The sequence below is a fragment of the Erithacus rubecula genome (genome assembly GCF_903797595.1).
Source record: "Erithacus rubecula genome assembly, chromosome: 6".
NCBI lineage: Eukaryota > Metazoa > Chordata > Aves > Passeriformes > Muscicapidae > Erithacus > Erithacus rubecula.
In genome coordinates this window covers 25434516-25462374 of record NC_136688.1, presented here as the reverse complement: position 1 = coordinate 25462374, position 27859 = coordinate 25434516, and the positions used below count along the sequence as shown (strand labels likewise).

The 27859-nt window shown below is 38.8% G+C and overlaps 1 protein-coding gene across 2 annotated transcripts; it reads left to right on the top strand.

Moving 5' to 3' along the window:
• The first annotated feature begins 425 nt into the window (after nucleotides 1–425).
• PLA2G4F (phospholipase A2 group IVF) lies at nucleotides 426–24607 on the top strand. 2 transcript variants are annotated; one of them, XM_079309167.1, is made up of 20 exons: nucleotides 426–617; nucleotides 4905–4977; nucleotides 6293–6429; nucleotides 7669–7797; nucleotides 9188–9228; nucleotides 9812–9854; nucleotides 11061–11127; nucleotides 11421–11590; nucleotides 13250–13363; nucleotides 13885–13922; nucleotides 14793–14928; nucleotides 15641–15777; nucleotides 16854–17076; nucleotides 17617–17731; nucleotides 18912–19049; nucleotides 19522–19629; nucleotides 20512–20706; nucleotides 21039–21205; nucleotides 22246–22432; nucleotides 23045–24607. In XM_079309167.1, the coding sequence occupies exons 1-20, from the start codon at nucleotides 507–509 to the stop codon at nucleotides 23272–23274; spliced, it is 2559 nt and encodes an 852-aa protein (XP_079165293.1). In that variant the 5' UTR covers nucleotides 426–506; the 3' UTR covers nucleotides 23275–24607. The 2 variants fall into 2 exon arrangements, 1 of the variants encoding a protein (XP_079165293.1); XR_013774644.1 differs by lacking the exon at nucleotides 23045–24607 and having other exon boundaries at nucleotides 447–617; nucleotides 21029–21205; nucleotides 22246–22383.
• Nucleotides 24608–27859: the final 3252 nt, after the last annotated feature.

The window sequence follows — 27859 nt, the reverse complement described above, 5'->3', positions numbered from 1 at the left end:
GACAGAACAAACTGTGGTGTCTGCTCTGGCCTCCCTGGACTGCTCTGAACAGCTGCAGTCACTGACAGATTTTGTGTCACTTCAGCCTTGTGAGATGGCAATTCTTCCTATTTAAAAACACTAGTAGGTTGTGCTGAAGCTCTGAAAATGATTTTAAGTGGCCACAGTTGTACATCAGGTTGCAGGAACTCTCAATGAAAATCTCCACTGGGGATTTAGATGTCGTGGCTGGATGACAAAGCGATGCTCCCTCCAGCCCAGGGCGCCCCTGTTTGGTGCTGCTTTGCTCCCTTATCTTGTAGCAATGTTGGAAAAACCTGCCAGCGAGGCTTTGAGCCGGCTTGTTCGGCAAGTGCGGGCCACACCTCCGCTTGTCCCAGCGGGAGCGCAGCCCAGTGCTGCGCCAGGCTTCGGATGGGCCCGCAGCGGCCGGGCGTGAGGGGGCTGCGCTCGGTCTGTGCGATTCCCTGTCGGATTTTCTGTAGCGACAGCAGGACGGCTTTTCCATGTTCCATGAGGTGCTGCGGGGCCCTTTCCCACGCAGAGCGCTGCCTTTTGTGGCAGCGGTGCTTTTCCAGAGGAAGGAGAGGAAGGACGCTGGATTCCCTCCCTGGCGGGTGAGACAAACCGCGCTGTGTCTGACATGGCGCCCCTCAGGGAGCCGCTGCCGCGGCTGCACCTGTGGGAAACCTGGCCCGCGGTCCGCGGGAGTTTAAAAGTTCATTGTTACCCGAACTTTGCTCTTAATCATCGCGTCAATGGGGATTTCAGGCCCTTATTAAATTTAGGGTCTGCCTGAGGAAATCCAAAGCAGGTCTGTGCTTCCTCTAGGTTTTGGGGAGCAGAATTGAGCTGATGCCAAGTTCTTTTTTTGGGGCGAGACTCCAGAATACTGTATTTTTCATCAGTAGAGACAATATTATGTTTAGGTGTTTTCTTGTAAAGTAACTACACTTGTTCTGTTCTGCTTTCTGTCTTATTCTACAGGGATTAATGATCTCAAGTAGAAAAAGACTAATGATGACTTCAGCTCCCGTTCATAAAGCAATGCAACCACAACAGATAAAGTAGTTTTGAAGTGTATGTCCCTTAACTGGAGTGAAATATTCCCATTGTATAAGATGGTCAGGCTAATAACCTCAATTTTGAATTAAGCTAAATGTTTGTGAAGGAGCTTTTGGCTGGAGATTTGATCTATAAGCTGATCACCCTTGTCATCCTATTATGCCAGCTCCTCAATATACACCTTAAAATTGAGGTGACCATTAATTGTCACAAGACAACTTGGTGCTTGTACAGCTTTCTGCACTTCTGCTTGCTGTGATAAAAATAAACTTGTTGACTTTAATATTATTATTTAGTAATTATTAGATGAGGTTAGAAAGGGCTCATGCTAGCCTCCATTAACCTGTAAATCACTGAATATATTTTCCCTCAGGAGCTTGCTATTTAAATGTACAAAAACCCAAAACATTATTTAACAAAGTTTCGCTGGCTGAGATTTTTGTATTGACTAATTGATAGCAATTGAGCAAGGGATGGGTCAGTAGATCACCCTTTTGGCTTTGTAGGTAAATTTAACATGGTCAGGCTGCTTTAATTTCCCGGAGTTTAGCCTTAGATTCGCTTTCAAAGGCAAACAGCAATGAACTGAGAGTGAGCCCGGTGTTTGCCGCTGCTGTTGTGATACTGAGCTGCTGGCACTGTCGTGTCCTGGCTCACTGTAAATCCTGCCTGCCAGCCCGTGGTTCCATGGGCTGGTCTGTCAGTCTCCTTTCACCACTGCAGATGTGCACTCCTGAGGGAGGAGAGGCAGTGCAAGGGGTACCCAGGACAGCCAGGGGTTTGCTCGGGGGTTTAAAAGCAAACTTGAGACACTTTGGCCACAAGGAAGGAAGGGAATGACGTGCAGCAGTGTTTCTTTGGGAGCAGGAGCAAGATGGGGAGAAAGTGCTCCATTGGTAAACCAAACATTCCTTTGAGCTACCTAGTTTTCCTTTGTGAACAAAGTATGTCTTAGAAGTTGTGTTTCTATTTGCTGTATGGCATTTTTGTAATGAATCTGACAGGCTTATAGTGAGCTCTCCACATGCACTGAGACCTGTGGAGTGGGTCCCACCACTTACATCCCAGTGTGTAAAGGCAGCTATCCTGGACTATAAAGAAAGTAAAGAGTGCTGAGTCCTGTAGGTGGCACGACTCACTTTACAGTTGCTTCCTGCTGAATCAGCATCGTCAGTTTAGATGAAATGTACAGATAGTTGTTTGCAAAGTTCAGTTTGTGAAAATTCAGCCTTGTACCCTCATTTTAGGGTTTAAGAGGGATTTTCTTTTTTTTTTTGCTTCAGACACACTCCTGAGCTCTGGAAAAGCAGTGATTCTGAAAAATCATTAAAATGCAAAGCAGAAGTTAGCTGCTTGTGTCAGTCATGTACATTGGTGTGCTGTCACGTGTAGTGGTACAGGCAGAGCTGTCCTCAGTATTTGTTGCCCGTTTCCCATATGGATTTCTTGCCTGCCTTTTCCCTGATCATTCAGATAGGGCATATCTGATACTCCCATGCTTCACTACTCTGCAAACTCATCTGGCAGCATGCTATGACCTTGCTGTGCCTTTGCTAAAAGATGAGCACAAAATGCATTTGAGGAGGTTCTGGCACAACTGATCACACGGGCCTGGGAGCACAGTGAAACTTCTGTTCAGTTATATGCCCTTAAATTATGATCTGGGTGTGGAAAATATATCTTCAGCTGTGTAATGACTGCTGCAAATCAGTTGTGTTAGAGACCTTTGGAAAGAACTTTCTTTTGAGCATGTAAGTACACTTTTGACAGATGGTGGTCAATAAAAGAAGGATAGACTATCTTCATGGTGCTCTGTGCTTTCTCTGATAGTGTCTGATTTCCAGGCAACAGCCATTCTATGTGAGGATTGCAATCCTCTGAGTGAAGATTGCTTTCACAGCCGTGGGGGTGTGATTATGTAGCTTCATGTCTCAACAAACAGAAGAGTTTCAGGAACTTTAGAAAGGTGGTGAGAATAGCACATTCCCCAATTTGATGAAGTGGAATGGTGGTCAGCCTTTGCCTGAGAAACTAGTGCCAGGGATTAAAGAAAAGAAAGGTGATTAGGAAAGGTTTAAAGAGGGAAGAAACTAACATCTGAAGGGTGGAAGTCATGGTGAAATTCACTGTGAAGGTGTCTTGTACACAGAGACAAATAAAGGAATGAGTATCTTCAACATGTCATTTGGTTATTTAAGTGTCTTTAAGATTAGTAACAGTATAACTGGAGTTTATTTGCACAGATTTAATTTTGTGCCTGCGTGTGAAAAATCTTAGGTGACTCATGTAGTTTTTGCTCTTTGCTTGTTGGTCAGGATGGATGGTCCCTGCTTAGTACAAAAATGTTCAGTACATTGTGTATGTTTTAGTTTTATTGTCTTGTTCAAACCCTGTTTTGCAAAAGCTGGTTAAGTATCTCCAAGAGATGAAAAGTAAGGAAAACTCAGCAAGCATGTGATTGCTTAACAAGTATAGTATAATTCCATTTATCAGATAAGGAACATTCAAGAGGTGTTCAGAGTTCACTGGTTTCTGTGAGATCCCAGTCAATGATAATGTAAACCCTACATTTTTATATAATATTTCAAGAATAATAGAATTAAAGAATGGTTTGGGTTGGAAGGGACTTTGAAGGTGATCTTGTTCCAGCCCCCTGTCATGGGCAGGGACATCTTTCATTAAACCATGTTTCTCAAAGCTCCTGCCTGGCCTTGAGCCCTTCCAGGAATGGGGCATTCACTGCTTCTCTGGGCAATTTCTTTGAGTGCCTCATTTGTCAGTCTGCACTATTTTGTTGTAAGTGAAGGTCCTGTTGAATTTAATTGTAAATGAATACTTAGCATATCTAAAATTAAACTCTGGTCTCAACCCAACCATGTTGAAAATTGTGAATATGAAGTAATAACCATTTGTGAAAAGCATCTTGAAAATGGGATTTAAGAAAAATTCTCAACTGGCTAGGATTGTGGGATTTCATCAGGATTTCATAACTGATGAAAATGAGGAAGAACCCCATTCTGTTCCTGAACCTTGGACAATTATTTCTGTACAGTCTCTGTACTAAAACACCTGAAGCTTTTCTCATCTCCAGCCCTCCTCCCACTTCTTCTTGTAGCATCTAGTCAGACTTTTTTTTTTCCACTTCACGTCCTGGCATTTAGATACTAATATTACTTTCCAAAAATAGTCTCCCAGAAGCTTTCAAGAGAAAGGATTACATTTTTATCTGTGCTGGTAAAATGACATGCGTGTTTAAAATTCTAATACCAGTAAACAGTCCAGAATGAAAATGAATTTAAGTTTTGTCTTTTCCAACTCAAACTGCTGTGTTTTGGCAAGAAAGTGTTTGGTTTTTGTTTTTTTTTCCTCATTGTAAACAGTGTGTGCCTTCTGTGTCTTTAGACATGTTAAGATTCTTGCCATGTCTGCTTTTTCTCAAGCATTCATGTGCCCTGGGTCAGTCCTCTTAAACTAGCTGTCGTGAATGTGATAGAGCAGCTTTAGCATCTGTTCTCCCTCAGCAACAATGTACTAAAACAGCAATTCAAAACTGATCTGTAATTAGAGGAATCCTAAATAAGGGAACTATTTTCTGAAGTCCACAGGGAGTTACCCTAAAACATAGCTCATTGCATTGCCAGAAGGGATTGAGTTTCCTTCTAGGCTGCTTTAGTCATCCTCCAAAACACTGAAAGTGCTGTGTGAATTCCCAAACTGATTCATTAATAGCTTATTTTGGGCTGCCTGGTTCTGATCCATTTCTCTGGTCTAATACCAATGTTATTAGAGAACAGGCATTGCAATTGAGCTAAATGCTGAGCTTGTTTCTATCTTTTCAGTGGGAAAAGCACCCTTACTACAACCTAACAGTAAAAGTCCTTCGAGCCAGAAACATCAAGGGTACAGATGTGTGTAAGTATTTACTCAAGGTATTATGAAAACGTGCTGGTTCCTTGGTGCATATCTCTAGCACAGAGAGGATTGTTAAGGGAATGTCTTATCTCCACAGATTGCATTGCCTTTGTGGCTCAAAAAAAGCTTCTCAGGTAAAGCATTAGATATATAATATAAAGTATATTATATGTATTTTGAAAGCTTTATGTGAAGCCAATCTGCAGCTTAAGCAGCTGCAGCTGTTCTTCATTTGCAGAACAAGATCAAGTAAGTCCTGGTAATGTTTTACTTCCTTTTTCTTTACCTGTTCTACTGTGGCCCATTCTGTATTCCTTTCTCTGGAATCAGCTTTCTGGTTATGGCAAGTTTGCCCCTTGCTCCTGCTGAACAGTTTTTCTGAACCTGGAAGCAGAAATCTCTAACTCTAGAATTCAAATATTTATTTTCTCTGTTGTAGTATTGCTTTGTTTCATGTACCCGCTATTTACTTGTCATTGCAGACTTTAAAGGAAGTAGGTGTTTGATTCCAAGATAAACTACTTTTTATCTGTTCCTGGGTTTGATAACATGGTATATATTCTGTTCCATTTACACACCTGTGTAAAGATCTCAAAGCTGTTTGTGGCACTTGGATCTTTAATTTAATATAAATTATTTCAGATTAAATTAAGTAAGATAGTCTGTCTTAAGTTTATATGTGGCATCCAGCATTGAACTGCTTGGAATACCAATAGCTGTTCAGGGAACAGAAAAGCCTCCTGAGATTCTGAGGTCTAGAATCATGCTATGAAGAGTTCTTTTCTGTGGCCTGTCTATTCAGCTGAAGTGAAGAACAGTCCCTATATTTGCATTGTTGAAGGGGCTCTAAATAGAAGAAAGAAGGACTCTGAGACAATAATTTCTTTTCTGGGAATGGAAACAGGCAGCCCAGCTCCTGGCCAGGCTAAACTAGGGTATAGCAGTAGTGGATGTCTCCTTGGGCTTTAGTAGGCTTAGGCTCTTTCAGTGGTGCCCAGTGATGGACAAGAGGCAAAAGGCCTGGTATCAGCAGTAATCTTTTAACAAAAGTTGATCTTCCTATCTTTAAATACTAGGCTTTTTTATTAAGGACTTTATGATTTTGCTGAACCAGAAAAATGGAATAATAGGCCACTAATACTCAATTTGCTTCTGTTTAAGGACATTTATTTCATTAAAGGCTTTTGCTTTAGAAGTCCAGCCTTAAATTTGCACTTTTCTATGATGAAATGAGATCTAGAAAATGAGGAGGTTATGGGAAAGGATATGTTTGAATAAAGTTTTTCTGGTGCCTGTCTCTCACTTTCTGCTGCAGTGTCCAAGGCAGACTGCTATGTGGAACTAAAGCTGCCCACTGCATCTCCCAGTGTCTCTAGAACTCAAGTTGTTGACAACTCTGAGAACCCAGAATGGAATGAAGCTTTCCAGTATCGAATTCATGGTGCTGTCAAGGTAAGGACGCTGTATAGGGCAGGTTGGACTTCTTGTATTTTTGTACTGGCTTGCTTTTGATACCCCTTTCAAAACCAAGGGGTCTTTATTACTCTCAAAACTAGTGTTGTTTGTAAGGTGTTAGCTGTCTTCAGTGATACAAAAAACTGTATTGTTCAGTGATACAAACTGCTGTGGTTAACTGCTCTCTCATGTAGATTGCAGCTAGGATTTTCCATAAACATCCTTGTGAAGCATCCCAGGAAAGGGAAGTTATGGCACTACCTTGTGGAGTTCCAGGAAATTCCTTGGTTAAGCAAGTTTCTGTTTGATGATTGCTTCTTCTTTCACAGGAACTAAATTTCTACTCACTGCCATGTAGTTCATTCAGTTGTTTTACTATCAGTAAAACTGTACTTCTACTGCACCTTTACTGTACCTTTACTGTCTGTGTAGGACCTAATACAGTATTTAACAAAGTCTTCATATGGTCAGCATTTATTCTCAAAGTAGACATTAATGGTAGGGGGAAGGAAGCTGTGCTTCAGAAGATCAGTTTTAGTGGGGCCCTACTGCTTTGAATAACATCCCAGGCTTTGGAATAAGTTGTCTATTAACAAGAAACTATTCCATTCACTGAGTACCTTTCCACAATGGTTGGTGACAAATGTGGAATGGTAATTGACTTGACTGGTAAGAAAATTGAAATCTAAACTTTAGAGTGTGGGATCTTTCTCTTTCCCTCCAGGCTCACGAGACCTCAGCTGGGTACTGCTGGAGACTTCCAGCAAAATTCTGGGGTCAGTCTTGTCTCCTTGAGAACCAGTTGCTGCAAGGTTATTTGGATCCCTATTTGGATCACTGTATCTCTTAGAGTTTCTCTTGAATTTGCCATCTCTGAGACAGTGCATTGGTCCCTGTAACATCCTGGACTAAATCATCACAAAGGAGTGGAAATTGCTATTGCCTCCTCAGCCAAATCTGTGCTTGGAGCTGGTGGAGAGTACTGCCACATGAGTTTAGCTGGGGCCTCCCTCTAGCTGGGAAGCTCAGAAAATGCTTTAGCTAAATGTTGTCAACTAGGAGAATTTTTTGCATATCTATGCTGTAAGCCCTGCTGAAAATACTGAATTTTCCTTAGGACTGGGAAAGGGGATTAATTCTTGATTAAGGCACAAAGTATCTATTGTATAAAGCTACCCAGGTTTGACAGTGTTTCTGCCCCTTCATCTTAGGCTGTTTGCTTCTGTTTGCTTTTAGAACATTCTGGAGCTGACCCTCTATGATAAGGATGTCCTTGTCAGTGATGAGCTCACCTCTATTGTCTTCGACGTGGGGGGCATGGGGCTGGGCCAGCCCCTGCTGCGCACCTTCAGGCTGAACCCCGAGGTGAGCCCCTGCTCCCTGGCAGGGCTGCAGCTCATCTGCACACATCTGGCTGTGCCTGCTGCTCTGTTTGCCTGAGTGGGAGAATCCAGAAGGGAAAATGAATTAACTGGTGCTGACAGCACAAATGGTTTTACCATCAGTTGAGGTGTTTCTGAGTTCTCTAGTAACTCTATTTGTGTGTTTTCCACAGTCTTTGGGATGCTCCAGCAAAATAAAGTTTGGGATTACTGCTGTCTTTCAGGATGTTAAAGCATCTTTAAACAGAATTAGTTTTTCATGAGACTTAGAGGAACATAAACTGGTTTTAAAATGAAAGGCATTTGCAGTCAGTAATCATTGTGGGGATTGTTTTATGTAGTTTGGCGTCATCAGTTTGCAAAAAAACAAGTTCATTGCTGCAAAGGTTACCTCTAAGTCAAAAGTAGAAGCTTATTTTCTCTGGACTATGTTCATTACATTTAACCTCTGCTTCATGTGGATGACATTGGTGATCATCTGCTCTCAAGCTGTGTTCATGTGTTTATGGACATCCAAGACTGCCTGTTTTATGTGGGTAAGAGCCACATCACCAGACTGATCTATTTTGTAATGCCACAAACGCATTGCTACAATAGGTCTGGGTTAAAGGTGAGCTAATCATGTGTTTTCTTGAGAAATTTGGCTTCAGTACTGTTGGTGTGGTCAGAAGCAGACTAACTGGTGTGCAGTTCACAGGGAGGTGTTGGGCAGTGCCACAGGCACTCCATATCATTTATGATCATGGAAAAAGGCTTAGTAATTCTGTTTTTCCCACTAGCTCTGTCCATTTGCTGAATGCTTAAGTCATCTTGATCTGTAGTTAAGAGACTGGAAATTTCAACTTCAGCAAAGAAAATCACCCAAATCAGCTTCTACTTTGTTATTTTAAAAGCTGTGTTAGGTCTGGTATCTGACATTTACTGTATACTATGGGAGGAGAAAAGACTTTGGCTGGAGCAAAGTCTGTAGAGGAATAAGGCAGCAAGGAGCTAAGAGTACTAACTTCTGAAATAAGAATTGGGAAGAAGCCCAAAGCCTCATGTAGAAGCTGTTTGCAGAGATGATGTTGCAGTGGTTCTTGAGCCAGAGGAGGTTTTTTCCTCTCACTAGCAGAGTAATGGATCTGAGAGACAACTCTCACTTCTGTGTGCTTGTGTAGATGTCTGGCATATAGGACATGTCCAGGGGAAGAGGAGCATTTAAAGACTACATTTAATAATTTCCAAATTTAACTGGAGCTTTATGAAAGGAACAAACCCAGTTATTTTAACTGAAGTTGGGGACAGGAGAAAAGCTTAATCTCTTGGGAAAATGTATCTTATTTATATATTCAAGATCAAGGGTCACCAATATTCAATTTTTATTTTCAAAGGCTAATGAAGAGCTGGATGTAGAGTTTTTCTTGGAGAAATGGTGAGTCTTACCTGAAGAGCTGAGTGAACTTGTGCTCTGCAGATATGATGTCAGTTGCTTTTTCTGTTTGGGAGTTGTCTTGCTCATAAAAAGGATAGTAATAGTTCTCTGTGGTGATTGACTTGATTCACTAATGTCTGACCAAAATGATCCTTAATATTCTAGTCATCAAAATTTTTTGGGGTACCAAAAAAGAAATAAAATTTTGCTGGACTTCATGGGAAGTAAGTGAGCACTTCATGAATTAGTTATTTAGGAGTGGAAAGTTTTCAGTTAACCTTGCAAACTACACAAATGTATTCTTTATTTATCTGATAGTCTAAGTTCACCTTTTCTCTAGGTTATCAAAATAACTGACATGGGGAGATCTTATAGCACATGTTTATATTGGCAGACAAATTATTTACTTAAATTTTTCCAAGCCCCCATTATTTTGGGAAGGGAAGTATACTTGGTGTTTCCCTGCATCTCCTACGCTGAGTATCTTTTTACCCCACTGCTTATTCAGCCAATTGGTTTGTAAAGTAGGATGAAGCAAAATTAAAGCCTGTCACCACTTACAATAAACCTCTTGCTTTCACAGCTCAGATGCTCCTACAAAAGTGTTGACCAATGGAGTCCTTGTGGTGAGTACATGTAAGCCAGAATCATGTGTGTTGTGATTTACTCCTGAAGGTTAAGTTTTTTGCAGCAAGTGGAGAAGTATTGTTGAGTATTACAGTCCTACTTCCAAATAGCTCCTATTCTCTCCAAAATCTGCCTCTCTTTTTCAATTTGTTGATTTAAAAATCTTCCTCAGTTTTTAAAATTGATGCCAACTTACAGCAAGCTGCAGTTTTTTGTTTTGAGGTGTTTGTTTCTTTTTTCCCTGTAGGATTGCTATAAAATTGTAAAAAATGTCTTCAGCAGGCAAGTCCTGAAGATTTTACTGTGTTTTCTAGACTAGATGCTGTCCAGGGAGAGTCCCTCTTCTTGTTTTAACATGTGTTATTGCTAAGCTTTTATCAATGACATTATTAAGTAGGGGATCACTCCTGTTCTTTTGGGTTAACCAATCTAAGCAAATCAGTGTGTTATACATTAAAAACAGCTGTTACTGTCTCTTTTCTCTCTTGAAAAAAAAGTGACTGGAGTCATGTTTTGTTTTTTTTTTTTGATGGAGATAAGGATAATGGTTGAAATGCAGAGTTTTAACTTTTTCTCCCCTGAAAAATAGGTGGCATTTAACAGAACAGTTTTGAAAACTGTTTTGTAGGAAGTGTTCCACTTTCCCTTAACAAGTCAGTCTTAATTCAAGCAGTGGATTAGTTTCTTATCTTTTAGGGTAATTGGGTCGAAATCAATCTTTCATCAGCTGTCCTAGAAAGTAAGCTGATGGCTGAATGGTGTGAGACTAAATTTCATGTGGACATAGACAAGCTGGGACAGAAATTTATGAAGTGCTTGCTTGGATTCTGAACAGGTTCTGAATAGGTGCTCATACATACTTTTAAAAAGGTAAAACCCAGAAAAATCCCAGGTGTTGATAACTTGTAGCTGTGAAGTACTGGTTGAAGAAAGCCCCAGTTCCTGGATTAGAAAGGGTGATTTTTATTTTGAAACAAGAGCTAATAATCTTGTCCTACTGAAACAAAGTGTGGTCTTTATTTGAAATAACAAAACAGTGCCTAATTTTTTTTTTTTGACAGTTTGCAATTGTAAACCTGCAACTAATATAGTTAATGAATTAAATAGTAGTAATATGTAGTAGTAATTAATAGTAAATGAATTAAACTTCAACAGACAAGTGAACTAAAAATTGTATGACCAGAGCTGGTTTCTTTTTTTCACAGGTTCATCCTTGCTTGTGTCTGCAAGGCACTGTCAACAAAGAGCAAAGTACAAAAGAGAAACAGCAAGGTAGGGCTGTCTGGAGAATTTAAGTCAGAACTACTCTTCAATAGTTTTTTGCTTGGGAGAGAGGGGAGACTTGATTCTCTGTCTGTACAGTGCATTTTAATTTACTGATTACAAAATAGATTTTTAAAGTAAATTTTGCTTTTATTTTCAATTATTAATAATATCGGGTGTTTTCTAGTGGGTACCACACAATAGAGTTTTTGCTTGTGTTTTCATGGTCTCAGCTACACTTAATAAATACATGATTTTCAACAAATGGCCCTCTGATCTAAATTTCTTTTTCTAATGCACAGGGTACTGTGAGGTCAAGGTGTCTGTCCCAGGAGCATATCAAAAGCAGGTATCTATTCCTTGGACACCAGACCAGGAGAAGGATTATGGAACCTCATTTGTCTTTCATGTGGATAAAGAAATGTGTCCAGAACTGCAAGTGGAGTTGGAGCAAACCATATCTGTCCTACAGGTAAACATCCATGCTGATTCCACAAAGCCACAAAGCTTACACAGAGATAAGTTTTTCTCTATTGTTGTTTTTTACACACTACTCTTTCCATTCATAAACAACACTACCATTGTTTTTTTTGATTTTTTTTTTTTGTTTTAAAAATGTTGGACTGTGCCTTGGATTTTTTGACATTGTGTAAGGAGGTGAAATGACCTTAAAAGTTTATAATCCCTGAAGATTTAACATCTGTTTAAACTCGGGGATTAAGAAAATGTTACACTGCACATGCTTGCTACATGTAGACATCTTTACTTTCACTTTTTAAGATACTCTATAGGAACTCTTTTCTATTAGAAACTTGTAGAGTTGCCACTTGCAGAGATTTATTTAGCTTTGTACTTTACTTTATAGTTTCTCTTTATTCTATGGTGTTTTTTATCCCAACAAGCAATTGGGTAGCATGATTGCAAATGGTGATCTTGACTACTGTAGAGGCAGCTGTGGAGAAGAAAATACAAAAGGATATGGAAGAACAGCTTTGCCAGGGGGTTCCTTAGGCAGCAAACATGAGCTGAAGAGAGAGACCTGGGCTTGAGTGGTCAAAAATTTGAAGCCAGGCAAGCAAAACCACTGTAGAGGTCATCCATGGAGATTGCGCCAGGTGGTAAACCTCAGCCAAACAACCCTGGTAGCTAGCAGAACATACTCCTTCAGCAAGTGGCACAGATGACCATAGTCTTCAGTCTGACCTTTTCTCTCTTGTCAGATGTAGGAGAGTGCCAGGAACATTTCAGTGTTGCTTGCCTTGTACCTAAATGCATGTTATTTGCCCCTGTTAGGAGAAGGACAGTGAGCTTAGAGGGACATGGGACGCAAGACAGGAGTATTGGTCAGAACACACAGGTGAAGTCTGTGGGTAGTTCCTGGTCTGACTTCAGTTCTTGGTGTGAGAAGTCTGACAGCCTGTTTTTTTCTCAGAGATGCAGTCTATCCCTGAGGGCTGAGCCCTGTGGTTTGTGTGTGGGCTGCATGGAAGCTCTGTAGGCTTGTGTGACCCTCTGATATGAGGGGTTTTTAATATGCCTCTTTACATTCATCAATCTGCACACAGCTCTGTATTAAGAGGTCTTGCTTTTTACTACATGGCAGAAAACTCAAGTATTTCCTGGCAAGCTTTAATGTGCTCTGCTTTTGAGGTTTTTTAAAGTTACATACTGCCACATGTTGCTAAGGTGATTATCTTATTTTGGAATATTTTTTATGTATGTCTAATGCTGCTGCCTTTTCTGGTATCTTTCAAATCTTACTTGGAAGACTGAATACAAGTTTGTTTGTGAGTTTTCTGGCACATGCCAGAACACAAATATTTGTGGGGGAAATTTTGTACTTGATTTTTTAATTGTGGCAGACAGGTGTATTAAAAAAACCCTAATAACAAACAACCCCCCCATAAAATTAAACCAAACAATAACAATAAAGAAAATTATTGAGTGAAAGAAATACCCCTGCCAAGACATGTCAAGCAGAAAGCAGGATGCCCTCAAAAAGCCTAGGACTTTTGGTAAATATTTAGCTATAGTGATGTTAAAAATTGTTTGCTGTTTCAAGGTATGAAAGTCATATCTTTTAAAAACTTTTTTTTTTCTGTGAATCTCAATTAAGATTGTTTTTTATTAGGATGGTGTGGACCCTGATATTGAAAAGCATACTACAGTTCTGGGATTTGGGACTGTACCAATTAATTCCCTTCCTATTGGAGAAAAAGTTGATAGAATAATTTCTTTGGGAGAGGTAATGTCAATATTTTGCTTTTGCTTTAATTTGCATGAGATAACCTTTTTTCCATTGCCTCTAAGTGTTTGGAGAGTTAGGCAACATGTGATTCTCAGGAGTCCTGTTTTCTTGGATGTCTAGAATGAAGTAATGAGATTACTCAATGCCATTCTTCCAAATATGTTTTCATGGTTGGGTCTTGCAAAATAAATTATGAAGGAAGATAAAAAATTTTCTGTAGGGAAAAAATCTTCTCAGGGTGTGAAAGAAAAATGTCAGAGAAGAGAAAAAGCAAGGCAATAGCAGAAGAAATAATTTTTCTGCCCTCTGAGTATGTTTTTGCTTTATGCAGAGACTGATAAAATGTTTGAAATAGGTGCAAGGAAAGGTATTCATTTCCTTAGGTGCAAGGAAAGGTTTTGTGGGTGAGGAGCTGTTTTGGATAGTAGATGATGATTCTGTTGATATAGTAACTTCTAATGTGTAGTTCTACCTGTGTAATTGCTATTAATTTCAAGATGAATTCTCTCTTTTTGCAGGGAAAAAGTTTGGATATGAGTCTGAAAACTGAAGAGAGGTGAGTGGGAATCCCAAAGTCCTTTGAAAATCAGGGAAGGCCTTTGTTCACTCCATTGACTTACTGGGATATATTAAAGAAAAATAGATTTGATAATTTTTTTTAAAATTTCCTGAAGGCTGTGACTCTTTGTTTCACAGGTACTTTCTATTCAACTGGTGTCAATCCTACTGACATTTCTACATATTTTGTGTTCCTAGTACTTAGATGTAAAATAGCTGTTGGTGTCAATATTAAGTGGTTTTGTCAGACACCAGTACTTCTCAGAATATGTGCAGTGATGTCCTGAGAGATAGGAAAGGACATCTCTGTGTATGAAGAGCCTGAACTATAAAATAGGTGAAGTGTGCCAGAAAGGAGTAAAGAGGAAAAAGAATAACGGAAAACCAAGAAGTTGGCTTATAAGTTGGTGGGATCATTTGGTATCTAGTCATCAGCTGAAGATCCTGCTATTCTTTTGCAAACTCATAACAAGTTATTTGTATTCAGTTGCTTCCTTCTGCCTCTTCAGTTCAGAATCTTCCATTTTAAAATCCGTCTTCCCCTCGTTTCATGTTCATTCAATGATGTCAGTTGCTCCTCATACAATCTTTTTCACCTACTAACAATCTTTTCTTCCTTTGTGTAATTCCTGAAGCTTAATCTGAGTACTGTTTGACAAAAGCTTTGAATTTAAACATTAAAGGAGAAATGCAATGTGGAGAATTTAATTTTTAATTCCAAAAGGTGTTGTACAAAATTGCTGGTGTATAGACTAAAATTTCACCTGATCTGGTTCAGATCTGCACCTAGATTGTGTTCCCAAAAATTGCTTTTCCATACACAAATCCCTCAGAATTTTGAGGCTATTTTTCTTAACTTCTATTTCAGCACTTGGGATCTTGATATACGTCTGGGTTTTGATCTCTGTAAAGAGGAGAGAGAATTTTTGGACAAAAGGAAGAAAGTAGTTTCCGAGGCACTGAGGAAGACTCTTCGCTTAAAAGACTCTCTTCCAAAAGATGAGGTATTGAGCACAGTCCTATGGTGAGATGGGTAAAATCCTTTAGGCCTGTTTGATAATTAGGCAGTATAGGAATCCTTGCTTGTAACTAACAAGAAACATGGTTTGCATTCACTATGGTGTGAGACACATCTCTGGTACATTTCAGTGCTGAAGTCTAAATGTTGTTATATTTCTTAAATTTTTTTGGGGGGGGGAGATGTGTGTGTGAAATTCTGAAGTTTCAGAATGTATGTACTTTTATGGAACTCTTGTAACTTGGGCTCAGGACTTGGAATTGTGATGGGAAATTTTGTTTCAGAATGTTTAAAATGAAACTTGCACCACAGGAATAGATTCTTAATTGCTTATTTGAGGAAACTTACATTTACATATCCTAATACCTTGCTCAGTGGTATTTGGCTGCTGTTACAAGAATAATTGCCTCTGATGTGTGTATTGTATGAAAGTAAATGTGTGATAATACACATAACAATTTCAGTAAGTGACTGTTCCTAAGATGACCGTGCTATGCTTTATGGCAAGCAATATATTCCAATTACAAAACAGAGAAAGAATTTCAGCTTGATATCAAACCCAAAATTACTTGTAATGTAGCTAGAAATAGAAGTTTATATCTCTATTTTTATTCAAATGAGACTGAAGTGGGATTAGTTCTGTAATTTATTGGCAGTCAGAAGCCTGTGTTTGTGACTCCTGAGTTTGCTGTCTGCAGGTTCCGGTCGTGGCAGTACTGGGCTCTGGAGGTGGGATGAGAGCACTGACATCGTTCTATGGCAGCCTTGCTGGGCTGCAGCAGCTGGGCCTTCTGGATGCTGCAATATACCTCTGTGGGATTTCTGGCTCTACATGGTAAGCTACATGCAGTTTGGATTCAGAAACTAAAGGGGTCAAATGGTAGTGGTGATGCAGAATAAGGCCGAAATTAAATTTGTGCCATCTGTAGGCACACAGCAAATCAAGTATTTTACCAGTTTTCACCTGTGAGTTCTGCTGGGCATCCTGAAGCATCTAAGATATCCAGTATCATGTCATACAGCTACTGGCTGAAATTATGAATCTGCTGCTTCTGCGACTCTGACAGTTGAATATTAGAATGTATTATATGATTAAAACTGGGTAATACCTCAGAGCACTGTCTTAAAAACCTTCCTCATTCCCCTACTCTTGCCAAGAAGATGCCTGAGGTGATGCAAGTCACTGGAAACATGTCCGTGCAGGCCACTATGTCATCACCTTCCAAAATGCCATAGAGGCTGAAGAGAGGCATAGCACTGCCTTGCCCTTTTGTGGACTGGAGCAATGTGCTGAAATATTAGATGTGGCTACAATATTTCAATTGCTCAGTTCTTGGAGTTGCCATGAAGTAATCCCTTGTTTTTTGTGGAACAAAACTCCCTTCATAGAGGAGTTGTGCAACCTGACACTCTAATCCTTCCAGGATTTATGTGTTAAATTAACTCCTCGGTACCTAGTTCTCCTGCCTCTTTTCTTTCAGAGACACTTCCAAACAAATGTGGGCATCTGTTTGTAGGGATAGTCATTGGTCCATACTAGCTTCTCCTTTAATCAGACCTGTCTTCTGGTGAAGGCCATGCACCCTATTTCTGCATGCTGCACTCTTGCCATCAGCTAGCATGTCGTGGCTGTTTTGTTCTGGAGTTAACATATGTTTATGAACTGATTCATGAATGTTAGCACAGGATGCTTGGAACGTCTTTGGAAGGCAGGCTAGCAATCAAAGATGTCCTGTAGGTGTCCGAGTTTTCAGCACAATTTAGAGTTCATAGATCTTTTATTTATGGATTCTTCACTCTTCTTTTGGCTAGACTTCTCAAGTGCTGCAGCACTAATAATTATAAATATCTAAAATTGTTGTTTACATGACATTCTTTATTTACTGATGACGTTAATAGAAGCATTTGCAGGTGTTTATCGACACTGTATCAAGACCCTGACTGGTCACAGAAAGACCTTCAAGATGCAATCAGAAGAGCCCAGAGTACTGTGTCCAGCAGCAAAGCAGGGGCATTTTCCCCAGAACAGCTGAAGTATTATTTCCAGGAGCTGAATGCCATGGAGATCACTGGACGGAAGGTTTCCTTTACAGATTTGTGGGGACTTATTGTGGAATATTTCCTACAACAGAAGGTAAAAGAATTAATGTTTGGATATGTACTGCTGTTTATCTTTCAGCTGGGAACTCTACTGACCCATGTGTTTAGAGTCAAGAAACCAAATACTCTCCACCTTTGTACAGAAAGTTCCGTGGAATAAACACAGTATCTTCTTTAGGAAATAATTTTTAATTTTTAATCAGTGTTACAGAAAAATGCAGTGTTTATTTGGAATGATTGTTATTGAAAGAATAGCTTTTGTAGTGTGCAGGTTAAGCCTGACAGAATGATGCTGGTTTTGCAGAATGGAGTTACTGTGCAGTATTTTCTATGTAATTGAGGTGGAAAATCAGAAGGATAGCTTGTTTATTAATAACATTAGACATTCTAAATGTACAGTTGCAGAAGTATCTTGGACAAATCTAACCATATACTATGACAGTGGAGACAAAAAGAGACTTTGAATTAGTAGTGTTGTTAATCAGAAATGCTAAGCAGCAGCTACCAATTATCAAACCATGGGCACAGAATTTACCTGACTTAAGTGGGCTCCTCCTTCCTTGCTTGTGACCAGGATGATTCATCAAAGCTGTCTGATCAGCAGGAAGCAGTGAAATGGGCCCAGAACCCTTACCCTATCTATGCAGCTGTCAATGTGAGACCCAATATGAGCAGTGGTGACTTTGCAGGTATGAACATGGAAATTTATTTTTGTTTGCTGAAGTCCATAACTTTATTTCATCTATCCAGTTACTTGGGTAATGAAAAGCTAATAACAGGAAATACGGCTAAAGCACAGTTGGTGGTGCAAGAGGCAGTAGGAAACTGATTGGCAAAATATTATCATCCTGATAGCAAATGCCTTCATTGTGGCTAAAATGGAGAAATGAGATTCAAAACTGTTGGCCACTCCACATATTTTGCTAGAAACTGCCTGAAATTTTCAAGAGCGGAGAAGATTCCTCTAATGTATGTGTCTTTGTCTGAATCAAAGAATTAGAGTAGTTTTTTATAAGGAAACCCCTTTTTTCTATAGTCTCAGATAAAAAATCCCTGTAGGATTCATGTAAAATGATGGATTGACTACCTTTTAATATGCATCATCAAAATCGTATGTTTTAGGGGCCCGAGTTCTTACAGTAAAAATATGAAGAACAATCCTTCATTGAAGCTTTAAGTATGATGCAACAAATGGGATTAGTTGAGAGAGAGGATCACCAATGCTTGTGTCCATCTGTGTACCGCTGGGGGACTTGTTAGTTTTATTCTGGAGGAGTGTGTCTGTGTGTGTGTATGGCAGTGAAATCAATTTCATTCAATGTGCCAGAGTTCAAGAAGCATTTAGATGATGCATGCTGTGTTTTTCAGGTTGATCTGTGCAGGCCCAGATTGGAGTTGGACTGGATGACCCTTCTTTTTTAACTCTTTTTGGAAATATTTCAAGCATGAGGGGGCATGATCAGCAGAAAATGAAGTCTGATACAGTGGGTCAATTGGGTTTTCAAGCCAGTACTGTCATAGTTTCTGGAGATGGTTCATAGTGCAAAGAAAAGCTGAGAAAAATAATGTAGCTTCCATTTTTGAGTGGAAAAGGGAGCCATCAAAATGGTTTGAAGTCAAAGTAAAATAGGCAGGTTATTTCTGTAGTAACAAAGTCAAGATGGAGCAAAGTGGAATGAAAGCCTTCACAAGAGTTTTTGTTAATGATATGTACATAGAAACTAGAGAAGAGGGGCAGAGAAATCCATAGTGATTGTGAAAAGTGGGGAAAGAGTTTCTTTTGTCTCCCCTGTGTGAAAAGAGACGAGATAAATATTTTTACGTATGTTTACTCTGAGATGAGTAAATATCCTGTTGGCTTGCTCTTAGAATGGTGTGAGTTCACTCCCTATGAAGTTGGATTTCGCAAATATGGAGCTTTTGTTAGAACAGAGAATTTTGACAGTGAATTCTTCATGGGACGGCTTGTCCAGAAACATCCAGAGCCTAGGATTTGTTTTTTACAAGGTATGATTTATAATAAATACTAAATTATCATATATGAAGATGGAAATGAACTTTGCTGCTTTGGGGACTTATGAACTCCTGTCCATGCTTTTTTTTGTTTCCAGAAGAACTTGAAGAAGGAAAATATGACAGATGTTTCTCCAGGGTTCATAGTTGGTTCATAGTGTTACAGTCTGTTGTCCTGAGTCTTCAAGATGACTCTATTATAGCTGCCTGTCAAAAAACGTCTCCTCTTGGTCTTCCTGTTCTCTTACTGTCTTTTCCATGCCTTTCTCCTGGAAAATTTTCTGCATTATATTGTAACGTTGTAATTTGTCACATGAGTAATGCCACGGTTTTAACTCAAAGTGTTGGAATAGTAGAGATCAAGTGACAGCCCTCTGCCATGAAGAATGTCAGGTGAATTATAAGCCTTTTGGTTACACTGTGAAAAACCTTGTGAGTGTTAAATTCTTCCTCATTTCTCCTGCAGGAATGTGGGGCAGTGCCTTTGCTGCAAGCTTGGATGATATCTGCCTGAAGGTGGTTGGTATAGGACTGAGCTTTCTAGATTCTTTCAAAGATATTATCAAAGTTGTAGGTAAGAACATATATAAAATAGTTGGATTTTTCAAAAGTTTGCTGATTCTGTAGTGATCACAAATAATATGATGCAGAAATGAGCTGTATGTAGTTTTCAAGATTAGCACAAAGGGTGGATTAGGACAGATCTCTTGTTGTGTGTTATTCCCTTTGATAAATCCTACAGTGAAGAGAGAAATTATTTCTTTAGTACACTTCCTCTTTAAAAAAGAAATTGTATCTGACCTCAGCTATAAATTTGAGCTAGTTCTGGGAGCTGTCTTAAACACATATTAAAGTGAAGGCATCATAATCCTGAGAAGAATAGAAACTGGATTGCTAAACAGGAAATGGAAAAAGAGGCTTTCAGTTTCCCCCATGGTCTGCTTTTTGTAGTATTGGATAAGCTGTTGTATGCTTATTCATTGATGTCCATTTGTTCATTATGCTGAAAAGTAAATGTTTTAGAGTCTGGGATTTGTTCATGTGCATATTTATGGCCCTACAGTAATTAGTGGAAGAAGAGATTTTTAAATTTTTTTTTCTGCCTTTCCAGCCCTAATTTCCCCAGCACACCCCACTCGTTTTGTGTAGTTATAAATGCTCAGTGTGATTGACAGATGTCTTATGTGACAGAAGTGTTTGTCACTTGGTAACAAGGGTTTCTTTGTGTGTAAATTTGAAATTAATATGGTCAGTGCTTTATGAGTAATGCTTTTCCCATTAAACAGGGCTAATAAATCACCTAACTATGGAATATGCATCTCATTTAAATTTCATTACAATACCCTTATTAGAAAGCAAATTTAGCCTTAAGATAACTTTTTACATATTGTAGGAAAAAGTCTGGTTGAAGTCTGGCATTTTGTGTGTGTTCTGCATCCTTCTGTGACTTTTGCAGATGACTCCTGGAGATTCCATTTCCAAGACCCAGCACGACTGAAGACTCGCTTGGTTATACCTGGGGGCCCCTTGTTACAGATGTTTCAGGATTTCTTCAAGTCACGGGTCACATGTGGAGAAACTTTCAACTTCATGAAGGGATTGTATCTTCATAAAGATTATGTTAACTTCAAGAAATTTGTGACTTGGAGAGGTAAAGGAGTTTTTGTGTATCTGACTATCACAAAATATCAACCACTATATAATACCCGAGTGTCATGGAACATTAGTGAGCTTGGCTTTGTTCTGCTGAAGCCAGGAAATATATATCCCTTCTTACACCATAGCAAAAATTTTGATCGCTGTATTTGTTCTGTCCTATAAGGCAAGCTCATAATCAGATTTCATAGGTCTGTCTCAGATGAAGATGCATGTTGGAATGTCTATTTTTTTCTTACATCTCTAATATGAGTTTGTTTATTTCTTCTGCCAAGACATGTGTAATGAATCAATATAGTTACTTGTGTTTCTTGGAGTGTCTTACAGGTACTCACCTGGATGCATTTCCCAACCAGCTGACTCCCATGGAAGAGAGCTTGTATTTAGTGGATGGTGGCTTTTCCATCAACTCTCCCTTTCCTTTGGTACTTGATCCAGAGAGAGATGTGGATGTTATCTTGTCATTCAATTTTTCCTGGGAAGCTCCATTTGAGGTGAGAGATGTAGCTGAGCATTATTTTTTTTATGAACATAAAAGCACGGAATCAGTGGCAGCAGATCAGTTGAAGCTGAATACAAACACTGATGGACAAATGAATGAAAAGAAATCCTTATGCCTTCCATGGAATCACAGAATGGTTTGAGTTGGAAGGGATGTTAAGGATCATCTCATTTCAGCCCTCCTGCCAATCATGGGGTGATTCAGCCTCTACCTTCCACTAGACCAGTTTGCTTAAAGCCCTATCCATCCTGGCCTTGAACACTTCCAGGCATGGGGAGCCCACACCAGTCTCTGGGCAACCTGTGCCAGTGTCTCACCACCTTCAGTGGTGAAGAATTTCTTCCTAACATCTAATCTGAACCTACCCTCCTTCATCTTAGGGCCATTTTCCCATTGTCCTATCACTGCATGCCCTTGTGAAAAGTCACGTTCCAGCTCCTGTAAGCCTCCTTTAGCACTGGAAGGCATTGTAAGGTCTCCCTGGTGCCTTCTCTTCTCCAGGCTGAATAGCCCCATCTATAATAACATTTCAAATGTTTTTTTTGCCATGCTTTTTCCTGTGAAGGTCATGAGAAAATAGAAAGTTGACAACTGTAAGAAAATTCAAAAATTTTCTGAAGCCTAAACAGATTATGTAAAATAAGATTATTTATTTGGCAAATAAGATCATTGTTATTTAGATATGTGCTTCTAAAGAAAGAGTGGCTATTGGTGATTTTCTTTATGCAAACAAGTTATTTTCTGTACATACAGGTGTTCATTACTAAATGCTGAAAAATCAAGGTGAATAGATTTAGAGTAGGAAAGCATAAAAAATTTCAGCTGCAATCTGTTGGTGTTTGTTGCAGTTCTGCTCTTCATTTTTCTATATTACCAGTCAGAGAAATGGTTTCTGCTAATTTGAAGCTGAGTTCCTGTCATTTCTTTCCATTTTTTTAAATGAAAGTGTCTTTCCTTATGAATATTATAGTTAGATGATCTTAGAAGTGTTGCTGGTGTTCTACTGCAATTATCTTTTTTCTTCTACAACAGGTTTTAGAGCTGACTCAGAAATACTGTGAGGAGCGGGAAATTCCTTTTCCAAAAATTAGATTTAGTGAGGAAGACGAAAAGAACCCGAAAGAGTGTTACATGTTTGTGGATAATAATAATCCAAAGGCTCCAGTTGTAGTCCATTTCCCACTGGTGAATGACACCTTCCAGAAATACAAAGCTCCAGGTAAACAAGCTGCATGTTAAAGGACTCTTCTAACAATTCTTTGGGTGTACTGATGGGGAAAATTCAGTGAGATCCATGTTCCCCTTTTCATTCTTCTTAATATTACTCTGTAATTGTTAAATTGTTATTTACATTTAAGGCAGAGACAGTTTTCACTAGTTTTTTGAAGGGCAGGATGAGAGGAGAGGCTTACAACCCCCTTCCCCCACAAAAGTGTTTGTAGGAAACTACTTTAATGTTCATCTTTTAAGACTGGTATTTAAATTTAAGGGGCAAGGTACGCCTAGGGCCAGCTGAACTTGAGGTTTGTCTTTTATTTTAGTGTAGAGCAGCACTTCCAGGGAGAATTGACCTTTATATTTCTTATTTTGAGCATAATAATCAAAGATGAACTTAACAATTTATCATAATGAAAATGTATTTTAGTATTGTATTTTGGAACCTAGTGGAAATAATACTCGGCCCCTTCAGCTTCTATATATTTTGGAAGGAGCTGATACCTCCCTTGGGGAAAAGGTTAAGTTTCAACAGAATTATCTCTCCTCCTAGCTAAAATGATTCTACCACAGCAGAGGGTTTTTTGTGATTTTATTTTTTTCTTTCTTGCTGCAGGAGTTGAACGTGAGACAGAAGAAGAGAAATCCTTTGGTGACTTTATCATTGAGTCAAAAGATTCCCCTTACCGTACACTGAACTTCACCTTTGAGCCATATGATTTCAGCAGGTTAGTGGAAGTGAATCGCTACAATGTTCTGAACAACAAGGACACTCTCCTCAAAACCCTAAACTTGGCTCTGCAAAGGAGGAAGTTGAAGAAAGTCATCAATAAGTCAAATACATGAGCAGTTTCCAAGGCTGAGGATACAGAGAGGCTGCAGGTTCAAGACAGAATACTGATGTCAAATAGCTGGAGACTGTCTTCCTGGAGGAGTAGTATACCTGACAAGGAAAACTCATTCCAGGTTATGTGCTCTGATGAAAACTCAAGAGATTTACAGTACAACATGGATGTTGCTTCCTCATGTAGGAAGAATGAGGAATTACCTAGCTCAGTATTTCAAATCACAGTGGCTGATTCCAGGTGATTCAGGTGGTCTATCCAAACCGTTGAAGCAACTGGAGAACAATCTTCCAGACTCTACTGAGTGATGCACCTCTTTTTATTGAAGGTGTGTTGGTGTTTGAAGAAACAGATTTCCATCTGTACTTTCATCTCTTGCTTTTGGACCTCTCTTCATGAACTTTCACATTTTACATTATCTTAAAAAGAACTCCACAAATAAAAACTACACACAGAGAGGAAATGTCTTCTTTTGCTTTCAGTTTGTTACTGGTTCATGCTCATGTACTTTCAAGACGAAACAGTCATTACCTGCTTCCCATTTTGCCATTCATGGCTTCAGTTTTCTTCTTACTCTTCTCAAGGATTTTAATGTCTTTTAGTCTCTCAGAAATTCTATGGAGTATCTTATTTTGGTAAACCATTTTTTTCAAGGAAATAAATATTTTTTTATATGTAACAATAAAAACACGTTGTGGGATTTTGTTAACTGCTTTCTATAGTTTGATCATCATGAGATGATGAAACTATGATGAAAATACCCTAAGTCTCAGCTTTCTCTTTCTGTGTAAGAGGAAAGAAGGCTCCTTTGAAGGGTTTGAATTAGATATTTTTTCCTTATACTTCAGCTTGTAATTCACCCAGACCTTTGTTAAAGGAAGTTTTGTGTCTATGTATTTCGGAAACATCAATAGTCAAGGTAGGCACACCTTATGAATGTGAATTAATAAAATAATTTCAGATGCTGCTGTGCTGTGGGATGGGGTTCACCTCACTTTGCATAAAGCCCAGAGAAAAGTACTGAAAGACGCAGGTGGAAAATGTGTAATGCAGAGCAGTGGCAAACAAGCACTGTTACTTATTTGGCTTTTACATTGAACTGAATGTACCAATTCTGTATTTAAAACTAAGGTCTTCCTTATGAAATTATGTAAGGGCTTATAGATGGGTATGATTCTTAAGACTTTTTTTTTATGTGTTTCTCATTTAATAAATACTAGTTTTGCTCACATGCTCTTCACAATTTTTTTTAAGTACACTTGTCAGAGAGAACTTGGTTGATAGCTTGCAGGTAGAAAATCAGGGGCTGAGCCAAAGGAGAAAACCTTATATTTACTGTTTACTACAGACCACCTAATCAAGGGGAGGATGAGCAAGATAATACCAGTTACTTTCTAAAGAGTCTTAAATATGTGGAAAACCCATTTCAGTTGAGAAATTGAAAGTGACCAAGTTCTCAAAGTCAAGAACTGTGTTTTTTGCTATCTTGGTAAGAGTTGGAAGTTATGCTGGTGAATTCAGCAGACTCATACTGGAATCACAATCACCTTGCTTTAATTGTTCCTGCAGAAGAATGATTTTAAAAAGAGGTTGTAAAAATTTCTTGGTTTTAAATTGGACTAAGTGAATTAACAAGGTACTTCAGCCTCTGATCTGTTCAATTATGATGGCCCTGGAAAAAGAGCACACTGCCTGCATCTGCAAGACCATCTACTTACATCAACAGATATTACAGGTAAATTAATCTTCCTTTTGTAGGCTTGCTACATTGCCATAGACAAGGATCATTTTGCATTCACAATAATAGGGGTTTGTTTTCCTCTGCAGATGATGACCATGATGGTAAGCTCTAGCTGAGTCTTCTTTTCAACTAAGTGTTTAGCAACTAAGATTTTTTTTAAGTTCACTTGTTGATGCTGTTGTATAAGGAAACAATTCTTATTTTTTAAAAAGAAAATACTTTGGAAGATTTTTCTAATAAGTCCTGTTGTGGATTTTTGAATCCTGAAATAGTGAGTGAACAATGTTAAATAGCTAATGGAATATCATACTCATTTAATAGGAAGACAGTGCCTTCGTATGAAAATCTCTGCTTTTTTGTTTGCTCTTGCAGTGTGAAAGGCAAACTGCTGTGTGGCAGCAGATCTCCAGTCACTTCCCTAACACAGGTCTTACTGTATCTGCAGTGATTCTAAGAGGAATGAAGCTTAAACTGTAAGTGCCATAATGCTCTGAAGGTAAAAGGTGTGTTTCTTTGTTAGGTTGCTCAGGGCAGCAGCAGATAAACAGGAAATCCATGCCAAAGGAGTGAACAGAATCTTGTGATGGGGTAGCAGAGAAGGCAAAACACTGGTAGCTGAGTGTATTTAAGCCAGTTCTGTGGAGCAGAAGTCTTAGTAAAAGTCTCAGTGTTCTAGAAAAAGCACTGCCTGAGAAAATGCAGGAGCACACAACAAAAAAGGTTGTGGTGTTTTCTTAAGGGTGCTGTACCTGGGAATAAAATGGTTGAAGTTTGTCCATTTCTCCAATATCTCCAAATTTGTTCATAGCCAAGCAATGTTATGTGGAACATTACTTTTTTATAGTTCAGTGCAAAATCTTTAGAGTCTATCAACTCTAGTAGATGAAAAATTTATCTGGAGCCATACCTAAAACTTTTAAACTGGGTCAGAAGTTTTGCTAACTCTGCTTTTTTTGCTAGTTGTTGCTTTTGATGTGGTAAATACTACACAGGGTAGACTTCTCATCACACGTTTGTGTTCAGTTGCCTGTTGAGGGACTTTAAACACCTTAAAAGGAAGAAGCTGATGAATGGATAGAACAAATGATTTATACAAAGATATGCCAATGTTTTTAACAAGTGTTCTCTTGTTTTCACGTCTTTGGGATCAGGGCCCAACAACTGGTAGGAAGGGAAATGCTGATTATTTCCTCAGGCTTCATATGAACAATGGGAGCCTGTGTTGTTTTATCCTTGGAAAAAACCTCCTGCAGGAGCTGGAGTGCAGTCTATGCATTGACACACATACCTGGGGTCTTTTTCATACCTATCACATTTTTAAAATCCTTTAAAGGGAGTAATGCCCTCTTACATGATATGGCAACGACTCCCCATCTACTCCTCAAGGCATCACCTGCTGCATTTATAATCTTCAAATATCATAAGACAAGACCTTGAGCTAGAGTAGACTGCTGCATTTAGCAGGCTTGCTGTAAAATGGTATTTGGTATGAGCTTGTTTTCTCCAAATGTTTCTGACAGAAGGACTTTTCAATTTCAGGGCAAAATACTTCAGAATTTGGGTTAGTAATAAGGGAGATGTGGGTACACATTCTGTTAGAAGCAATAAGCTTTGTAAATGATTATCATTACTACATAAATAGATACATAAAACATGTAGATTTTAAACATGAATTATCAATTTTTTGTCATGTACCCCATATTTTCTTCTGTAGTTTTGTGGTTTGTAATCATGCCAGTGTTTTTGACTACTGCACTTTTTTGTTCACGGTTTCCATGAAGCTCAACAGTGCATCCAGGTGGTGGATTTTTTGGTTGTGGCTGGTTTTTTTGTTTTCTGAACTGGTTATTGCATTGCTGGCCATCACAATTAAGTCAGCTAAGAGTTGTATAATGTCACACAAACCAGAACTTCTGTTGAGAATTCCACAGAGACTATGATTCATGCCTTATGTGCTTTCAACTCAAGGGTGTTGATGTAAATATCAGGCTGAGTTTACCTTAGGGGTAAACACAAAGAGCTGTAAAGCTTGATTAGCTAGGTGTGGTAAAAAAAACTGCTACTCAGAAAATTATGGACAAAAATTCAAATTATTTTCTCTTTAAAAATAAAAAATCCCACAATATCATAAAGGTAATTAAATTTTACATGAGACATTTTGCCTGTTTTATTGCTGATCATTACAAAACCCCAATGGGGGGAAAAAAATCTTTATAAAAGTCTAATTATGGTTACTATCCCTGCCCAATTTGACCTTCACAAGCATTTCATTTTGTAACAAGTAGAAATTAAGGTTTTGTAGTACTTCTGTGAAGTTAACCCGGCTCTGTACCTTTGCAATACATTGTTTTCCATCTCTGCTGCTAAAGGTTCTTGTTGGAATGCAGCTATACACCTCTGAATCTAAACTGCATAGTAAGCACTGCACAACTGCAGCAGTGTCATGCCCCAGTCAGAATTAGAAGACTCATTACAGGCACATCCATGATTTAAGTGTAGGGTGTGGGGATATTTTTCCTTCATCATTCCGTCACAGTGCTAGTCACTAATGTGGTAGAGCAGTGGAAGTTCCCTGCTGTTAAGATTATTTCCCAACTCAGTTTGTTGTTGTGGTTTTTTGTTTGTTTGTTTGTTTTTCTTAGGGGTGTTCTTGTTTTTGCTCTTTGTCTTTTTTTTTGTGTGTATGTTTGGCTTTTTTTTTTTTTTAATTGTGGAAGTTGAAAATCGGAGCTATAACTGAGAAGCTTGACAGGGTTCAGAGTGGATGGGACTGTATTTTTCAAGGATTTTGTGAATGCTTTCCTTGCAGAAGTTAGCCCCTGTTTTGCAATGAGGAAAATGGCAT

Bases quoted from the DNA above. Each gene is read 5' to 3' on its own strand.
- PLA2G4F (XM_079309167.1), top strand. From the start codon at position 507: ATGTTCCATGAGGTGCTGCGGGGCCCTTTCCCACGCAGAGCGCTGCCT. The intron at 7,798-9,187 runs GTGAGCCCCTGC...TTATTTTCAAAG, and splicing joins CCTTCAGGCTGAACCCCGAG to GCTAATGAAGAGCTGGATGT. The intron at 9,229-9,811 runs GTGAGTCTTACC...TTGCTTTCACAG, and splicing joins GAGTTTTTCTTGGAGAAATG to CTCAGATGCTCCTACAAAAG.